At 37.6% G+C, this 20,350-nt stretch overlaps 2 protein-coding genes across 2 annotated transcripts; both read right to left on the bottom strand.

The window, feature by feature from the left end:
• Nucleotides 1-2,137: 2,137 nt before the first annotated feature.
• Nucleotides 2,138-6,397, bottom strand: LOC125053959. The gene is made up of 5 exons (XM_047655594.1): nt 6,346-6,397; nt 4,592-4,788; nt 3,534-3,654; nt 2,998-3,211; nt 2,138-2,371 (listed from the first exon to the last, which is right to left on the bottom strand). The coding sequence occupies exons 2-5, from the start codon at nt 4,781-4,783 to the stop codon at nt 2,158-2,160; spliced, it is 741 nt and encodes a 246-aa protein (XP_047511550.1). The 5' UTR covers nt 4,784-4,788; nt 6,346-6,397; the 3' UTR covers nt 2,138-2,157.
• Nucleotides 6,398-10,833: 4,436 nt separating this feature from the next.
• LOC125054125 (39S ribosomal protein L38, mitochondrial-like) lies at nt 10,834-18,470 on the bottom strand. Its single transcript, XM_047655843.1, has 4 exons — nt 18,208-18,470; nt 17,236-17,359; nt 11,289-11,499; nt 10,834-11,013 (listed from the first exon to the last, which is right to left on the bottom strand). Exons 1-4 carry the CDS (start codon nt 18,421-18,423, stop codon nt 10,890-10,892), a joined length of 675 nt encoding a protein of 224 aa, XP_047511799.1. The 5' UTR covers nt 18,424-18,470; the 3' UTR covers nt 10,834-10,889.
• Between the last annotated feature and the right edge of the window lie 1,880 nt (nt 18,471-20,350).

The following is a 20,350-nucleotide window of genomic DNA, read 5'->3' as shown; positions in this document are numbered from 1 at the left end:
AAGTACATATCATGTCAACATGGCACTTAATACTTCAGTACAGAATTAGGAAGATAGTTAAAATCTTAAATCTTTAATTTGTTGATTATATTTTTTTCCAGTTAACTATTTCATAAAAACACACATTATACAAATACCTAGTTGGTTTTTGTTATATACAAAGCAAAATGATCCAAGATGTGAAAAAATTAAACAATTGAAGGTGTCATTTTTGTTGTTACTACTTGCCCCAGCAGATGTTACAACTAGCTCCAACCACGGGGTAAGTTGTAACACTTCCCTTTTTTTCAAAAAATAACAATTGTGAGATAGTTGCCTGTAAATTTGATAATATTTCGATTAGACTTCATAGATAAATAGTTAGAGTATCGATCAAAGTAGAACGATTTAGTAGTAATTTAGCCAATACACTTCATGATATTCAATTATTTGTTAAAATTGTTACAACTAGCCCCACGCTCCCCTACATTGTGTTACCTACGTGAATAAATGATTTTTGAATTTGAATTTGAATTTGAATATACAATATGCCAACACTGCCTGAAGGGTCACAAGGCAAAATTGACCCTACGCTACATACATCGGCAAAAAGCGTTTCCTAACCATTTTTGGGCCTCTAAGTAAATTACATAAATTTTAAAATTAAAAATTAAATTGTTCACTTAAGACACTTAAATGACAGGCTTAAGTAAGAATTTACTAGGAAATTGTTAATGAAACACAGTAAATAAATTTTCAAAACAATGATGGGCGAAAAGGGTGAAACTTGCCGAAGTCTGACAGTTTACGAATTACGAAGGGAATAAAACATTATTGGATTTGCGTTCCCTAATTGCCATCATTTCTCATAAAAATTGAAAAAAGCCAAGAGGCTGATTGCAGATGGATCAAAATTAAAAAAAAAAACAATGAAAAACGTCCCCTTGTGGGATGTGGCCCCACGTTGGAAAACAGTGGACTAATCTGAATTTTAGACTTAATTAGAAAATTTGTGTTGACGAGAGTTATTTTAACACATTTTAGACGTATACGTAAAAACTTTCACATTAAGGAATTTAATTACTTTACCTTGTTATTCCGAATGGTTTTTATACTACGCTATTAGAATTAATGATATGGAAATAAGGATTTCGTATTTAAATAAGTGTTGATAATTTAAATAATATAGCGATGATGGTTAGATCATCGGACGTCGAGGCAGAATACGAAATACGATACTTCCACGTCGTTCCAGAACTAAGTATTTTTAAGGCAGCTTTTTCCGTGCACCACCGAACCAATTCCACTTAAATCAAAAGTTTATTGCCAGTTCTTCTGATCCGTTCTACGCCTTTGATTTGAGAACTGGCAGAGAATGTAAAATTAGAAGCATTTAATATGTATTTCTTTATTGACGTTCATACATTGTGTTACCTAAATGAATAAAAGGAAGAACCAGCAGACACACCAATGGCGCTGCAATCTGCTGTCGGTCCCGAAGATTTCTGTATCCGTTTCATAATGATTTTTCTTAATAGTGGTCTAAGCCTTAGACTGTAAGGCATATCGTTTTCCTCACAATGTTTTCCTTCACCGTACAAGCGAATATTGAACATAGACATAAAGTATGTGAGCACAGCTGGGGTTCGAACCTACAAATTTAGTTCTCTCAACTCACTGTGCCGTTTAAACCAAAAAAATGAGCATCAACTAACTGCTTAAAAATAAACGTAGTCAAGGCTAAGTTACCACAGAGCCAGGAAATTGAAGAAATGATTAAATATGACTTTTAGTGCGATAGGTTTCTCGGTTTGCGAAACTTGTCACTAGATTTTTTCACTATATATTAATTTATGTATTTATTAGTTCTAAAACAACGCCTAAAATTATACAAGAAAATATGACATCACAAGAAAATATTAAACAAGCAACCACAAAATAATAATAATAATAACTATGGGAGAGGAACAATTTTATAACATTTCATGTCCCTGACACAACATAAGTTAATTTTAGTCCTCTCAATATAGGTGTCCCAAATATTGCCAAGGATTTCTGAATAAAACTTTCTTTAGCGTAATGTGCTCCTTCTTGGAAACAAACTCATTACGGCATACTTCACCAGCTTTCTATGTAGGCGAAATAAAAATTGGACAAATAAATTTACATTATCTTTATTTAATGATTGCATTTTAAATCATCGTTTACATCTTTACAGGAGACGAATTTACACAATCGTTCACATCGTTCATTTACATCATCGTCCTGATCTTCGTTCTTCCAGTTGGCACAGTAGTCGAGTTCAGTCCGATAGAAGTTGCCAGCTACGAGGTCCACAAGGTGGTATTTCTTTGTGAAGTCCGAGAGGTTTATAATTCTTGTCCTTGCCAGCCTAAAAAGTTTTTATAGGTTTAATTAACGGCTATAATTAATTACAAAACTCAACGTTTGTTTAAACAGGTAGACATTTCTTTCTGACTACTATAAAGCACTCGAAATATGTTATATATATACATAGTATATTTTTTATTTATATCTATTTCGTCTACAATCAAGTAGTCTTTTTCTAAGCTATAAGATACCTGACCTGGATTTCTGGGTTTTGATGAAATGTTGAAGTCATGAGGGCCATTTAAATGCTATACTTATATATAGTCTATGTTATATGAATTTAGAACACGTATATTATTTTAAAAACTTCTTTCGATTTTCATTATCAAATTACAATATGGACTAGGTATATAAATAGTTATGCAGAATGTACCATCGCGTTTAGCTAAATCAACCTACATTAAGTGAATCTTTTTGTTAAGAATCACTCAGGACTTACGCAACTCATTTGTTAATAGTCGCTAAATGTTAGAGTTAGACACTGCACTAAATAACATATTTATATCACAACTTAAATTGAAAAAGAAATACTCAATACCCATAATATGAATCACATATTCTATATTTATCTATGATACAAACTGAGTATATATTATTATAATCTCAAGAATATACTTTATTTCTCACTCAAATAATTCTCTTGTATCAGGGTTTATCCATCCTTTCTGCTCGTACAACAACCCAACTACCCGATGAATTCCGCTGCCAAGTTTGACCATGGGTGGGCTCACAGGTACAAGAGAGTCTCTAGATAATATAAAGTTACTGTCGCCTTTGGGTACATTTATAGTAAGGCTGACTAGGTAGCTTTTTGAAGCGTCACAGCCCGGACCGTCTATATCTGAAAAATATTATTTAAGTGAGGGTACGGCGTGTGTCAGGCACAAAAGGCTACTACACTTTCTTGCCTATTAGAATAAAGCAAATGATCGAAACAGACAGAGATAGAAATCTTAGGCCAAGACTGTTTTTTTAGTATACAGTAAGACGCTTATTGCAAGAGGTATCTGACAAGGGAACGAAATGTGCCCAAATAGTTTTAGCTTCTCTAGAAATGATGACAAACTTAAGTTCTGTACATTTATTTTTAAATTCAATAATTATTAGCCTGCATATATTGATTTTACTGGTTGTATTTTTAATTGTAGAAAATAAAAACTTACCTATTATAAATATGGTGTAATTAACATAATTTTTCCCTTTCGAATATTTTATCTCTGGTTCGACAGTTCTAATTGGCGGTACAAAGTTACCTAGATAAACATCAGCTAAAACCAAGTTTCCCTAAAAATAAAACAAATTATATTATTAAGATATTGTTTTGAGGAGTGATGGCCTGCTTAACGTGGGACGCTTGAGGTCGTGGATTCAAACTTCGGCGGTGCACCAATGGGCTTTTCTTTCTATGTGCGCAATTAATACTCGCTCGTACTGTTAATACAAATAGTAAAGAAATCGGTTTAGATCTCAAAGTCGAAACCGTTTACGCCAAAAGGCTGCCTACTTGCCTTCAATAAAAAAATTTATCGCGAAACGGATACATAAATCGTGCCAAGGCTGGTGTCGCCACTAATTTTTAAAGTAAACGCCCATTGAAAGAGGTGTCCGACAAGGTGCTCTATTTCACCCAAGTTGCTTTAACAGCTCTAGAAATGGTAATGAGCGGAATTGATCAAAATTTACTCAAAATAAATATCGGATATCTGAGTCACGATTCGGAGATGATATTGCAGTGTGCAGGTAATGAATAAAAGATGCTACAACAACTTGCAGATTCTAGCGCGACCAGAACCAGAAAAAAGTTTTGGGAAATGCTTTTGGACCTGGGTACTTTGAACCTGAAGATTTGCCTGTGTATCTATTAATACTGAATTTAAATTTTAATGACACTTTAATATATTTAAAGTAGTTTAAAATTTGTTGTTTTGTCTTTTATTTTTTGGGAAGAGCTATATGTTTTTGTGCTAGTTTAGATTAGGTTAACTTAATAGTTTAAAAAACTTTAGAGGTGTCAAGGGACACCCGGATGGAACGAAATTCCTTTCTATTAATTTATATGTTAATTGGTATCGGATCGGTGATCGGACGAGAACCGGTGTATATAGCAAATAGCAAAAAAAGTAGTAAGAATTTTTTCCGTCTAGCCCCCTTTCACAACGCGCGATAAGGAACTTCGTTCCAAAAATAAAATTAGATTTTTTATAAAATAAATATTATATACCTCTAATAAGTATTTTGGGGAGACTGGTACATATTTAGGAGTAATGTCATATTTCCCAAACGCTTCTGACACAGTTAAATTAGTTTCTTCTGCTTTCAAGTAGTTCCCAATACATGTACACTCTTTGTTGCATACACGGTCCCCAATAGTTCCATGTATTCCCATTAAAAAAAGTAATAAAAGCATTTTCATTTAAGCTGAAAAAGAGGGGCATATTATCCATACAGTACATCACATTTAAAATAAATTATTTAGTCAGGTTTTGTGATTTTTAAACGAATTATTTCCACTGAGCGTTTTGTTAACCACCACTGTATAGAACCAGCTGCCCACTGAAGTATTTCCGAACCAATTCGACTTAGGGTCCTTCAAGAATGCCTTCTGGCAATGTGAGTGTCTATGGGCGACTGTATTACTTAACACCAGGAGAGCCTACTGGCCGTTTGCCTCCTATTACATAAAAAATAACTTTTCTTTATTTGCGATCAAATCCACGATGTTATGAGATGCAAAAATATATTGTAGGAGACTAGACTATCCAAAATTTACATAATTTAAATCTACCTAACCTAAAAAAATATAAATTGCAAAATATAAAATAACTAGCAAACTCGGCGAACTCCGTTTCGCCACCAGATGGCTTCGTTTTATGTAACATTTCGTTTGGTGATCCCGCTTTTCTGTTGATTTTTTTCTGAATTTTCTTTGCTATAAACCTCACGGAGCCCGAGCTTTCCAACGAATGCAAAACCGTGGAAATCGGTTCGTGCGTTCTGGAGTTATAGCGTCAGGAAGGAAAAACCCGACTTATTTTTATATAGTAGATTAAATGGCCTTAATTTTGCACTACGGTTACGGATACGGTTTCTTTATAAATTAGGTGATATTCAGAAATGTTTTCTAGTTTTTGTTGTTTTCCTAGATAATATTAATCTGGGTAAGTAGTGTAAACCAGCTTCAGACTTAGGCTAGATCATATCTCGGACACGTTTTGCGATACGACTTGTTGCAGCTTATAATGATCGGCAAACTTCAAGGCAAGATACGGGCTGGTAGAATGAAGAAGTCGTGGTTTCGAAACGCACGGGCGTGGACCGGAATCACACCGCCGAGGTTTTTAGACTAGCGCAAGATACCCGGCAAGTTGTAGGCCGGCCTAGTCAAGTTGTTAACAGCCAACCTTTAGCAATAAAGTGGCATGAGAAGAAGAAGAGATTCTTTAATTACGGTTAATACAATTGACAAAGATATTAGGTTAAAAAAATCGGTTGTCTGTAAAGTCGGTTTACTGACGATAGTTGAACGTGACAATGTCATAAGAAAATACTGATGGAATGGTTGCATTTTTCAAAAGAAAATTTTAACTTTATTTGTTTCATAGATATTTTGTATGGAAATAGAGAAGGAGGTAAATGGAATTGAATTGATCAAGTTACATTTATTTGTACGTATAAATACAGGTACACAATACAGCTCGTTCCGAGCTCTCGCTTGCACTTCAAGCCTTAAATGTAACGCCTCAGAGCGAAGTAACGCCGCATGAGTCATGTTTTTTCGTGCGTGCAGCCGGCTCCATCGAATTATAAGACGTTGTCACGTCAAAGAGAAAAAATATGTTTGTATGAACAAAAAGGATACATTCTAAGAAGCCTACAAAATAACTAAATTACTACCAAATTTTATAAAAACTAACATTACATAATAGTCCATGTAATGTAGGCAAAGCAAATTATAACATACAAATTAATCCTTACCGATTCCCAGTTATACAACTACAAAAACTAACTCGAAATATTTACATTCAAATTCACTTATATACTTACCACTCAACATGTATCTTTATATAATTTACATACCATCATAAATACATCTTATCATTTTACAAGGCAAATTATGTACATATTTATTTTGCATACCTTAGTTTTAAAATAGAGATGCTATTTTCCAAAAATTAAATAAGTTGACCGTTGATTTGTTTTACACCGTGTCATAAATTATCGGAGATACAATATCTGACACAAGGCGTCGAGTTTCAAACGCATTCCATGCACCACGCGCAGATCGTATTACCATTACGTTAATATGGCTCAAAGCATTTAAACAAATTTGGTGGTTTGTGACCTCTCCTGGTCTTCTAAAGTCAAGTTGGACGCGAAGAGATATCCCCCGTGTGCAGGGGTGGACCCCTCCATCCCGACAGAAATTCCTTTGGACAGCTTTGGCGAGAGACCATAAGGATTGAGTCTCCGAAGAGAGGCGGGCCAATCTCTCGCCAAATCTGGCAATGTGCTTAGACTTTGCCCTCGGTCAGTTTCGGCATTTACGCTATGGGACCTATAGGAACACGTAGAATCACGGATGGTCTACAGTCTACGCCTAGCCAGAGGGTAACTTCAAGCGTCCAGAGGCGGCGAGAACAAATATCCTCCCTGACGTACACAAACTCCCGCCCGGGGCACAAAGGAATGTTCCAAGGTGCAGGTGAAACCGCAGGACACAGCTAGTAATATGTGTATTTAATTGTTTATGCAAATTATGTTTAAAACTGTATTTAACATAATAGTCAATATCTATAATTTGAATTGCAAAACTCCGATACATACTTTTTTTTTTAATATGGCTCTGGCATGGTTTGTGCATATATAATAATTCGTGCTTTTGACTTAGAAATTCGACCATGTCCTCCATGTACGGTTTAGGCAATCGCCCGGTACCGCACAACCCTCCCAAAAGCCGAGTACAAATTTAAATTAAATTAAAACTTGCCCTCGAACCGGGAATCGAACCCAGTACCCCACACCTAGCTGCCGATACATACTTATTAGTTTTTATTTACAAAACAAATGAACAACACATTAAAAACAAACTACCAAACACCACGGAAAAAAATGTTACCCAAGACGTCTTTTGAAAATATATCTCTTTTCGTTTAATACTTTGAAGGTGCAGATGCAGGTAAATTTCGAAGGAATATAATCCAGAACAGGGCGAGAGGTCAATTTCCCTCAGAGAGAGGTCAGAGAGCCTCTTAGTGCAGCAGTGCAGGAGAACCCAGATGGTGTTAGTAGATTTCGTTCACTCAGCACAGTACAGCCCTGCGATTCTGTAACTCACTTTTCAAACTCACACAGCGGTTTTCGCATCGGCGGTCGCTCTCAAATCAGTCGTGAAGCAGTTTTTTTTATGATTTGGCATTCTGAAAAGGTGGGAGCTTGTAGTTTATTGTTTATCAGAATGTCAAATCATAAAATGACTGCTTCACGACTGATTTGAGAGCGGCCGCCGATGCGAAAACGGCTGTTTGAGTTTGAAAAGTGAGTTATAGAATCGTAGGGCAGGGTTCTGAAGTGAGTGGAGTCCAACATATCCTAGTCTATGGGGGATGCCATTTTCACCTCGTATATCAAAAGACAGGAAAGAGTTACTGTTGCATAATATTTTTTTGTGACAGTTTTAAATTACGATACCTACAAAGTTTTCATGGAGTTAAAATGTAAATGCATACGTATAATGTAGATAGACATGCATAATTTTTACAGATAGCAAGAAACAATGTACAAGTATATTATTTTCTTGAAGGTTTTAGCGGCATTCTCGACTCCAAGCTAATTGTTTCGTTCTTTTCATCATTAAATGACTACAAGTTTTGTAGCCATCGGTTCATTAGCCTTTTTGTAAAATTACATTTCAAATCGTCAGTAGAATAGTTAGTCACTTTGACTTAAAACAATGCTTTATACTCGTATTTTTGGTATTAGGAGTTAATTGATATTAAAATTAATTACTTGTACCATTAAAGTTACATCTTTAAATTCTTGCGTAAATAATGTTTACGTAACTCGAGCTTTCGATAGCTTTTCAGTAATCCTGGTTAGATAGTGAAGTTGCAGAGGAGTTTTATTTTAATGTTAGTTTCATTAACGGTATTAATTAATTAGCAATTAATTAAATTCAGATTAAATAGGGCGTCATTAAATTTCACCACTTTGTTCATTAGAAAAATAATTTATAGGCAAGTAAATGATATTGACATGCCAGATTTTTTAAATATATATAATATATATATATATAAAACAAAAACGTACTTTCTAAAGATTATAAAGTAATTAAAAATTGTAAGGTTTTTTATGTCACTATTGTATTTAACTTACGTAAGTCATAGATAAAGAAATGTAAAGTTATTTAATTTTACCAAGTGGTTTCTTCATCGACAATCTAATGTACATTTAAAAACTAATTAAACTACCAATGATAATAATTTGTCTCTACAAGTCTATAGGTAGAGAGCGCCTTAAATTTCACCACTTTGTTTAATCGAAAAATATTTATAGGCAATTAGTAAGTGATCCCGAAATCTATCTGATTTCTGTGTCTGCCGGGTAATATCCTCCTTACCTTTACTGGACACGACACACCCGAACACATACCTCTACGGCTTTATCTTAAAATAGTGTGAATAAAATAATGGAAAAGGCAAAAAAATCATGTTAATGTTTTAAGAAGCATAACTCTGTAATTGGCTTTTGATTCTAAAATCGAAATGTCAATATTTCACCAAATACCTGGGTACCTAGTTTGTTAAGTGCACAAAGTCAAAGTCAAAATTCATTTATTCATATAGGTAAAGCGGGCCATAGACGGACCGCATGTTGCAGTCAAGACCGACTGCAATATGCAGTCGCCGCACGGCGATCTGCAGTTTTCATACTAAATTCATATTCGCAATATACGGACCTCTCGAGCAGTTCCTGAGCAAACCGCATATTGCAGTCGGTCTTGACTGTAACATGCGGTCCGTCTATGGTCCGCTTAACACACTTATGAACGACAAAAAAGGCATATACATTAAATGCTTCTAATTTTACATTTACTGCCAGTTCTCAAATCATAGGCGTAGAACGGAAGAGAAGAACTAGCAATAAACACACGGAATGTAAGTCAAATTACCATGATATGCGTTCTTTTCTTGGTAAATCATTAATTGTCTTGGATTTCTCGTAAATGCGTTGATACTAGACCTTTAGTAGGAATGAAATGGACGCAGTATCTGATTGATTGGAACTATCATTTAAAGACCTTAATAATAAGGCTTATGTGGCGTATCGAGTTATATTAACCACATTTTGGTGCATCAAAACAAAGAAGACGCAATCTATCTACGTGCTTCTGGATATTCATTATCCATAAACGGGGATATAAATTATATCATAACGTTATTTAATAAGCCAAGAATTTAATTTCACACATTTAACAATAATTCAATTAATTAATAACAAAAAAACAACTTAAACCTTAAAATAATATAACTAAAAAATACTATTAAAAGGAGTCCCTTTAGGCAGGGTTCTGAAGATACTGGCAGCGTTCCCCCTTTCAATAGCTAGACTAAATCTTTGTCTGAGGTGGCTGCCAGCTCTTCGGTCTCCTGTGATGTCGACTAATCTTTTTTATATTTCCTTAAAGAACTATATAAATAACATCACCTGCTCACAAAGTGACGCTTTATATTAATAATTAAAATTCAATTTTAATTATATAGAAATAACACTATTTACGAAATACACTCATACCTACATATACGAACTATATTTTTTAAGGACCTCTTATAGAGAAATGGCTTCCTGCAACCTTCCGCCTTTTAGAACGGTTAAAAAATCGGTTGTCTGTAAAGTCGGTTTACTGACGATAGTTGAACGTGATAACGTCATAAAAAAATATTGATGGGATGGTTGCATTTTTCAAAAAAAAAAAACATTTGTTTGATAGGTATTTTGTATGGTTATAGAGAAGGAGGTAAATGGAAATCACAATTGAATTGATCAAGTTACATTTATTTGTACGCATAAATACAATTATGTCAATTTTAAATGGAACGCCTCAGAGCGAGGTAACGCCTCAGAGCGAGGTAACGCCTCAGAGCGAGGTAACGCCGCATGAGTCATGTTTTTTCGTGCGTGCAGTCGGCTCCATCGAATTATAAGACGTTGTCACGTCAAAAATGTTCTTGGTCTTCTAACAATCGTGGTTTGGAAGTCTTACCCTGAACTGCGTCGCAGATCATGACTTAGACTTAATTTAGGAACCCAAAGTCACCTTCTGGTGACTTTGGGTTCTGACTTTGGGTTTGTCATCTGGATTCTTTTAATAAACCTCATGCGAGGCTCCTTGTGCTGAGCCATTGTAGAATTATTTTAAAGATAAAATTATAATTTATTTCGTGGTCATAATAAAAATCAGTTGAATTCAATAGCAATATGTTTATTTTCAAGAACATATAGTATTTTTAAATGATATAGTATTAGTGCTTAAAATTTCCGCATCTTTTGAGTTCAGTGGTGTAGAAAGTCCCCGCCACGGGCTCAGGTTTGAGGTTGTAGGTCTTTACGAATTCTGCCAGATGTAGAACACGGCTTTTTGTCAATCTGTGAAGAAACAGTATAACAATATATGTATCCCAAATCATTATTGGTATTAAAACGATAATATAACTACGCGAGTATCTTATTAAATGTTCAAAGCGTCTTTCTTACATTTTATCATGAATACTATTAAAACTGCTAGTTATAATATAAATAGTATTAACACTTCTCCTATAATATCCTTTCAGACCTAGGATTAAAAAAAGGAAATTTGTGCAGCAAACACTAAAAGTTTCTAGCCAAATTCACTATCTACAATTATACATAGTTATTCTCACTTTAAAAATTCAATTTGGTTAGGGTCTATGTGGTCGTTCTGCTCATACAAGATGCCTGCGATTCTGTGAATACCGGTTCCTATGTTTGGGACGGGTGAGATGAAAGGCACAGCTTCCTCACCACCAACCATTAAATTCTTACTATTTGGTACATTCACAAAAATAGCGATGAGGTGGACGTTCGGTGCAGGCCCCATATGTCTGTCGAAATCTGTGAAACAAACAAGCAATTTTCTTTAAGAGAGCATGCAAACAGAACCTTTTGTTGTGTGCTGTTTCTGACTTGTCTCATTTGGAACAGTTTATTTTGAACTAAGAATTATTTTCTGGTTGAATCGATATAAGGCTGTATCTATATCGTAGATGTTGGCGACTCATATGTATAAATAGGAATAGATTATTATAAGTTAGTGTTAGTGACTATATATACAATATGAATTAAGTAGATATGAGCTATAAGAAAAATAAGAATATTGTTAGTAGCTCATAAGTAGAAATTAAGTATATATAAATATGTTAGGTAAAAATATGTTAAGAAAAATATAGTTAAATAAATTAATTATATGCTTCGCCGAATAAAAGGGTCGCGTAGCTCTCGTCGCGGTATACGCGCACAGATGGCTGTAAGCGCAGCTCTCGTCGCGGTATACTGTCGGAGTACTTTAGCTCGGCGAGATTTACGCAAAATCCTCTTTTTCCTCCGCAACGAACTGGGACCCAAGAATAATCGGCGAAGCAAGAAACAAGAACAAGGCGCAGTTTCATTTCAAGACAACATCCTACAATTACGCACTAGCAGGGGTGCGTGGGTTGAGGCGGTGCCAGCGATACGTCGAACCGTCTTGACAAAGCGTACGTAGTCAAACCCCACCGGTATTCAAAGCCGCGCCGAGGTTACTTTGGTTACTGCACGGGTGTTCTCAAACGAACATCTAAACGTCTAATCCCGTGCAGGCCCGAGTCTCTGAGGCGACGTCGGGATTGGCTACAATAGTAGTACGTACGAAGTCAAACCCCACCGGTATTCAAAGCCGCGCCGAGGTTACTTTGGTTACTGCACGGGTGTTCTCAAACGAACATCTAAACGTCTAATCCCGTGCAGGCCCGAGTCTCTGAGGCGACGTCGGGATTGGCTAGAACAGTAGTACGTACGAAGTCAAACCCCACCGGTATTCAAAGCCGCGCCGAGGTTACTTTGGTTACTGCACGGGTGTTCTCAAACGAACATCTAAACGTATAATCCTGTGCAGGCCTGAGTCTCTGAGGTGTCGTGGGGGTTGGCATCAACAGTGGTCCTTCGAGCGCCGGATCCTGCAACGGTTGTCATCAAGAAGTGAATACTGCGAAAAGAAAATGCCAGTCACAAGGTCACAGAACGGGATGCAGCGAGGGGAATCGACGACGACTGTTACCTCCGCCACTACGTCCGAAGTCCGGACCACAGGCGAAGAGATAACGATAGAGCAGTCCACGTCGACGAGCGCAGCCAGCCAGCCAGATGAAGTATTGACTCTGGCACCAGCGGGTTCCACCCGGCGGGCAGCATCGAGAGCCGTATCCAGAGCCAGCTCAAGAAGACAAGCCGAGGCCAGAGAAGAGCTGGCTCGTTGCGAGCTGCGGGAAGCGCAGGCAGCAGCACGCCTGGCCAGATTACGATTAGAAGCAGAAACGGAAGAGGAAGACTCTTTTATAGAAGACGTCAACGATAACCATGAAGAAAAGGTGGCAAACTGGATGCGCTCATCGGCACAAAAGCCAGAAGAAATAGAAACAAAGAGCGACATTCGAGCAATAGCTGACGCAATAAAGGAAGCCATGACGACACATGTAGCGCCGCAACCGAAGTACATTCAAGAGTTGCCGATATTTGAAGGCGACAGCTCCGAATGGACGGCGTTTCGAGTCGTATATGAAGACACATCTCCGATGTTCTCTGGCATTCAGAATATGGCGCGGCTACGTAAAGCGATTAAAGGCACAGCGAGAGAAAGCATTAAGAGCCTCTTGTACTCAGAGGCGATGCCAGAAGAAGTTATTAACGCTTTACGCCGAAGATTTGGTAGACCCGACGCACTGGTGCTAGCTGAACTGGAGAAATTAAAGGCGCTTCCCAGAACGACGGAAAATCCCAGGGACATATGCGTCTTCGCTAGCCAAATAAATAACAGCGTGGCCGCCATAAAGGGATTGAAGAAACCGCAATACCTCTATTCACCTGAAATCGTGAAACTTATAATAGAGAAGATGCCTCCAATTCTCAGATTCAGATGGTACGATTTCACGGCTGCGAGGGAAGAGGAATCGTTCAGTGATATTCAAACGATAAGCAACTTCCTCAATTTAGAAGCGGACAAATGCGGCGCATTCGCGGTACTCGAAGACAGCAAAAGCGTACGACCGAGCGCAGCGATAAGAAGGCCAGTGAAGCAAGTTACGTATAATATCGCTGAAAGGAGTAGACCTGAAGAAATCAAGTGCCCAGACTGTGAAGGTACACATAAACTGAAAGACTGCCAAAGATTCCTAAAAGCGGCAGTCAACGAGAGATGGGAAACAGTTAAGAGGCTTAAGGTCTGCTTCAAGTGCCTCGCTGGGAAGCACCGGAAAGAAACTTGCCGAAGACCACCGTGCAAGTTGTGTCGAAGATGGCACCATAGCCTACTACATGTGACGTCGGAGAGCGAACAATGTCACGAAGAGGCACCGCCCGAGACAGCGACGGTCAATACAATAAGCACACCGAAAGCTATTCTTAAAATGCTCAAGGTGGAGATATACGGACCGGCTGGGAGCAAACAAGTACTGGCGCTGCTAGATGAAGGCTCAACGGTGACACTGCTTGACGAAAACGTGGCTTCGAGCATCGGCATCCAGGGTCCTCGCGAAGCCCTGAATATAGAAACTATCGGCGGAGGGCAAATGAAAAATCACGACTCTATGATTTTAGATATCGAAGTGAAAGGGATCAAGCAAAGCGAGAAGAGCACACTTAAGCGGGCAAGAACTATCAAGGAGCTCAAATTAACCCCTCAATTCGTAGATAAAAGCCGACTAAAGAAGTGTCATCACTTGCGGGGCTTACTACAAGACGTGTGCTACGAAGCTGAGGCGCCGAAGCTGCTCATTGGCCAAGACAATTGGGAGTATATTGTCTCATTACAAATACGACGTGGCAAGCCAGGGCAGCCGGTGGCGTCACGAACGAAGTTAGGATGGGTTCTCCACGGCTCCGACAGCAGTGGCGTGTCGCCAATCAATTATGTAAACACATGTGCACACGTAAGCGTCGTCGAAGATACAATAGTTCAGCCGAAGAAGCCTTCAACGAATATCGAACAGCGAGCACTGGACATATTGGAAAGAACCAGCCGACAGTTGGAAGACGGCAGATACGAGGTCGGACTGTTGTGGAAAAAGGAAGACATACAACTTCCAAACAATAACGCAGCAGCTTTCAACAGATCTCAAAGAATAGAAGAGAAACTACATAAGGACGCTAAATTAAAAAATGAACATAGCGCGCCGATAGGTCTGTTGAAAAGCAACTACGCCCAAGAAGCACCAGCCGACTACACATCTAACGAAAAATGGTACCTGCGTAACTTCCCAGTGATTCACCCTCTGAATGAGAAGCTAGGAATTGTCGTTGCGGCCAAAAACAATGGAGTCAGCCTCAAAGACGTTATGCTGTCCGGCCCGGACTTACTGCAGTCAATATTTGGAGTGTTACTGCGATTCCGTCAAGGTCCCGTATCAATAGCGGCCGATACAAAACAAATGTTTCTGCAGGGAAAAATATTTGAAGAAGATAGAAATAGTCTCAGATACCTTTGGCGAAAAGACAAGGAAGCGCTAGTGAAGGATTACAGAATGTTATCACTGGTTTTTGAAGCTGCGTCGTCGCCTTGCACTGTGATTTATATAAAAATTAAGAACACAAAGGCCTTCTTACATAAATATGAAGAAGCGGCGCAAGCAATAGAGCGGAAGCACTATATGCATGATCATTTGCATAGCTTCCACAGCCACAGCGACGATTACCAACGAGTAATACAGCAAGTCGACTTGATCCATAAGAAGGCACACTTCGAGTTACGAGGATGGGCGTCGAACAAAATAGAGATCGTTGAAGACGACACCGAAGCGCGGAAGAGCTACCTAGAACAAATCGATAGAAAACAAGACATCCAGCTGCCGCGATGTATGACAACATTCTGCACTGAGGGGGAGCTGCATACTTTCACTGACGCGAAGGAGACGTCGTATGCAGCCGAAGTATTTATCTCTATGCCAAGGCTTGAACTGCAGGCAGTATTGTTGGAAGCAGAACACATAGTCAATTCTAGACTAATAACGAACCTAGCTTATAATTTGGAAGAGGAGGCGCTAACCAGTAACCTTACCCCTAATCACTTTCTCACTGGACGATCCGGTGGAGCTGCGCGCATAAGGCATTTTCCTGACGCAAAGCTGGTGGGCAGAGAAGATTGGAAGACCGTCCAACGACTCTCTGATCACTTTTGGAGGAGATGGCTACGGGAGAACTTGCCCACGCTACTGCCCAGGAAAACGACGGGAAGGCAAGCAGCTGCAGCCAGGCGGCGTGGTTCTTATTTTGGATCGCACGTTACCATGAACTTGGCCGAGGGGAATCATCGAAACCACGTACCCCGGGCCCGACGGAAGAACCAGGATCGTGGACGTCGCAACCAAGCTGCTGCTGATGCTGCGAAGACCATCGTCGAGTATCGTGATGATGGTGCCTGCGAAGTCGCCGCGCAGGAATAACGGTGCTACGCACGAGGGGGAGAATGTTGGCGACTCATATGTATAAATAGGAATAGATTATTATAAGTTAGTGTTAGTGACTATATATACAATATGAATTAAGTAGATATGAGCTATAAGAAAAATAAGAATATTGTTAGTAGCTCATAAGTAGAAATTAAGTATATATAAATATGTTAGGTAAAAATATGTTAAGAAAAATATAGTTAAATAAATTAATTATATGCTTCGCCGAATAAAAGGGTCGCGTAGCTCTCGTCGCGGTATACGCGCACAGATGGCTGTAAGCGCAGCTCTCGTCGCGGTATACTGTCGGAGTACTTTAGCTCGGCGAGATTTACGCAAAATCCTCTTTTTCCTCCGCAACGAACTGGGACCCAAGAATAATCGGCGAAGCAAGAAACAAGAACAAGGCGCAGTTTCATTTCAAGACAACATCCTACAATTACGCACTAGCAGGGGTGCGTGGGTTGAGGCGGTGCCAGCGATACGTCGAACCGTCTTGACAAAGCGTACGTAGTCAAACCCCACCGGTATTCAAAGCCGCGCCGAGGTTACTTTGGTTACTGCACGGGTGTTCTCAAACGAACATCTAAACGTCTAATCCCGTGCAGGCCCGAGTCTCTGAGGCGACGTCGGGATTGGCTACAATAGTAGTACGTACGAAGTCAAACCCCACCGGTATTCAAAGCCGCGCCGAGGTTACTTTGGTTACTGCACGGGTGTTCTCAAACGAACATCTAAACGTCTAATCCCGTGCAGGCCCGAGTCTCTGAGGCGACGTCGGGATTGGCTAGAACAGTAGTACGTACGAAGTCAAACCCCACCGGTATTCAAAGCCGCGCCGAGGTTACTTTGGTTACTGCACGGGTGTTCTCAAACGAACATCTAAACGTATAATCCTGTGCAGGCCTGAGTCTCTGAGGTGTCGTGGGGGTTGGCATCAACAGTAGATATTAACCATTTAATATATATATATAGGCTTTATATATAGGCATTATATATATAGGCTTTTAGAAGTTCACACCACAATTCAATATAGTTCTTTCTAATTAACCATTTTCTATTACAAAAAGATTTAGAGTTCACAATTTTAAGGAGGACCGTGATCTTAGCACGTGATAATGCTAGTATAAGTAGGAGTAGGATCTCTACTTACCTATCATTATTAGAGTGTATTTTACACTATTCTTTCCTTTTGGATAACTAACAAACTCTGGATCAATAGTTCTAATTGGTTCAATGTAATTTCCCAACTCTACAGCTGCTGTCACAAAACCACCCTGCAATAAATACACCATTATAATAAAATCTCTCTTAATCATAATTATTCATACCTATATAAAAAACAATTTATATTTCAAATAAAAAATGTCGTAGTGATGGGGTGGTCCGGATGTGATAAATCAAAAAATAAATAAGAATGCAATAATCGTACATTAAAAATATATCATTATTACATAAAAAATTCAAATTAAATGTATTCTTATAACCCAAGAAAAGTTTTTTTTATTTCAGTACTAGCTGCTCCCGTCAACTTCGTTTCTCCTTAATGTGATTTTACTTAACCTACCTTTTTAGTATATACATGGAACATTTTGCTATACTACCCCAGAGACTGTTCGGTTTTCTGGAATGAAAACTTTTTAGGTTTTTCTGTGAATTTTTCTCTATATAACCTCATAGTTCAAGTCATAAGTTTTTTATAAACAAATAAAAATAGGGGTTGATCGTAGAGAGGTGAAAATTAAGGGTTGTATGTATTTTTGTATGCGGTATCATTTTTATTTTTTAAATTTTATCTAAAAAATAAAAATGAAAATTCAGGGGACCACCCTTAACATTTAGGGGTTTGAAAGAAAGATTGCCGATTCTCAGACATACTGAATATGCATAAAAAAATTCATAAGAATTGGTCAAGCCGTTTCGGAGGAGTATGGGAACGAACATTGTGACATGAGAATTTTATATTTTAGTATGTTTTTAACGAATAAATTTAAAAACTACATCGATATCAAAAAATGTTTTACCACTGGAATGCTACATTATCCTCGTTAAGAAAAGGTCATTCCAATCAGCTTTGCGAAATCGGGACAGGCAGAACATTTAAAAAAAAACATGAATTCCTTACCTTAAGCTTATCTTTAGGCGGAACGGGCAAGTATTGCGGCGAGATCCCATACTTTTTAAAGGCCATTGGGGCAGATATTTTCAACTTGGCTTTCTGGTATGAAGAGATACAGGTACATGCCTTGACATCTATAGGCAGTGCCCTTTTCAAACTCGTAGGAACATCTCCCAAGACTCCATACGACCCTACGACAAATAATATAATTAAAAATCGCATTTTTGGTAAATTACTTTCCAAGTATACAATATAATGTATTCTTTGACAGAGAACAATGCTTTATATATTGTTTTTTTTAATTAACTCATTAATTACCTAGCTCAAAACTAATTGCTTTTGTCATTTCTGTATTTTTTATCAAATATTGTATAATATTCAAGATCGCGGGTTTGTTTATAAATTGGTCCAATGGCAGAATAGACAATAAACAATGAAAAAGTGATGTTCGGCGTGATTAAACAATTACTATATCCGTTTTCAAAAGTTATATGCAATTTTCTGTTTTATCAATAAGGGATGGAGAATGGTATTTCGAAGAGCGAGATGGAAGGCGGTTGGGAGGCCAATGTCAAAGGACAGACGAAATAACTATTTGTAGTTAATAATACAGCCCTAACATAACGCACTTGATTTTGAAACCGTTATTAAACAAAAGAACTAAATTTTACAGGAAAAAGAATTTACGATTTTAGAAACATTATTTATCTCTTTATAAAAAAGTGAGTAAGTTAAAAGAGATATTTTTGAGATTATTTGTTAAATGCTCAGGTGTACAGTCATATAATTTAATATTTTCTATGATTACTTTTTTCAGTAACTTTACATTTTATAGTACTTAACACTTTTGCATTAATTAATTTTTCAATTATGTAGTTTGTTTAAAAACAATGTTACTATATTCAAAATCGAATTCTTTATTTTATAATAATTTAAATCAATATATTAAATTCAACTAAAAATGTAGCATTAATGTCTAGTTGACTAAATTAAAATACACACTTTATCAAAAATACGTAAATATTTACGTAATATACCAAATAATATAAGTAAATAATTTACATTAATGTTAAAAATCTGACGTAGCTAAACAAATAGTTATATTTTTTTTTATAAACTTTTAAGTCGATTCCGTAAGTCCTAGGTGACAACTGGTGTAGTAACGGTTTCGTTAACTTTAAATTATAGTTAATGTTTTAAATTTCAGTTTAAAGTAACGTTTACATTTAGCGCCAAAATACTGGGATATTAAATAGACATGTCAAATTCATTCTGTAGATTTTGACGATTTAAACAAAATGGCATTGATAACTATATTAAGTAAAAGTTTCGTTTAGTAACGGTTTCGAAATAAAGGTGCGATAAGTTTATCATTAAGGCATCATTATCTTTTGTTTTTAACACGCATGTAAAATTAAAAGTTTTTTTTTTTTTTAAGACATTTCACACCAATTGACCGAGTCCCATGCTAAGCTGGTGAAGCTTGTGTTATGGGTACTAGACAACGGATATAGATACATATTATAAATAGATAGACATATAAATACATATTTAAACACCCAAGACCTAAGCAGAACACCAAATGCTCATCACAACGACGTTCGTCTCAGCCGGGGATCGAACCCGGGACCCATGGATTCGCAGTCAGGGGTACTAACCACTAAACCAATGAGTCGTCAAAATATAAGAGATACATTTTTGTTGTAAAGACTATTCGAAATAAGATCTCGACGTGACAGTTGACAAAAATGTCCTTTTCAGTTGGCAATTGTAGCTTGATGTGAATAGGCAAATATCATTTGTGATTATACAGCAGTAGGCAGCATCATCTTCCTTTTTGTAATCGGTTAAAAACGGATTAAGAGTTTCACATGGAGCATTTTAGTCGTTGTGAAACCAGCTAGGTATCTATTTATGTATAACCTCAACCATCCTTCAAGATGAAATTCTTATATTAGAGTAGAGAGACTTTTTCGTGTCTGTATTGCTTAACTTTTGATAATTGTCTAGCTAGTTTGCCTAATGTACGCCCAAATTCTTAGTGAGATACAGTACGATACACGGGGCACAAAGGAATGTTCCAGCTTGTACTCCGGATAGGAGAGACACTCACCTGGAGTCTAATTCACCGCACGAAACGCGAATACAT

The sequence above is a fragment of the Pieris napi genome, chromosome 11 (assembly GCF_905475465.1).
Source record: "Pieris napi chromosome 11, ilPieNapi1.2, whole genome shotgun sequence".
In the NCBI taxonomy this organism is placed as follows: Eukaryota; Metazoa; Arthropoda; class Insecta; order Lepidoptera; family Pieridae; genus Pieris; species Pieris napi.
Note: the sequence above shows the minus strand (reverse complement) of the source record. Positions and strands in the feature narration are given on the sequence as shown.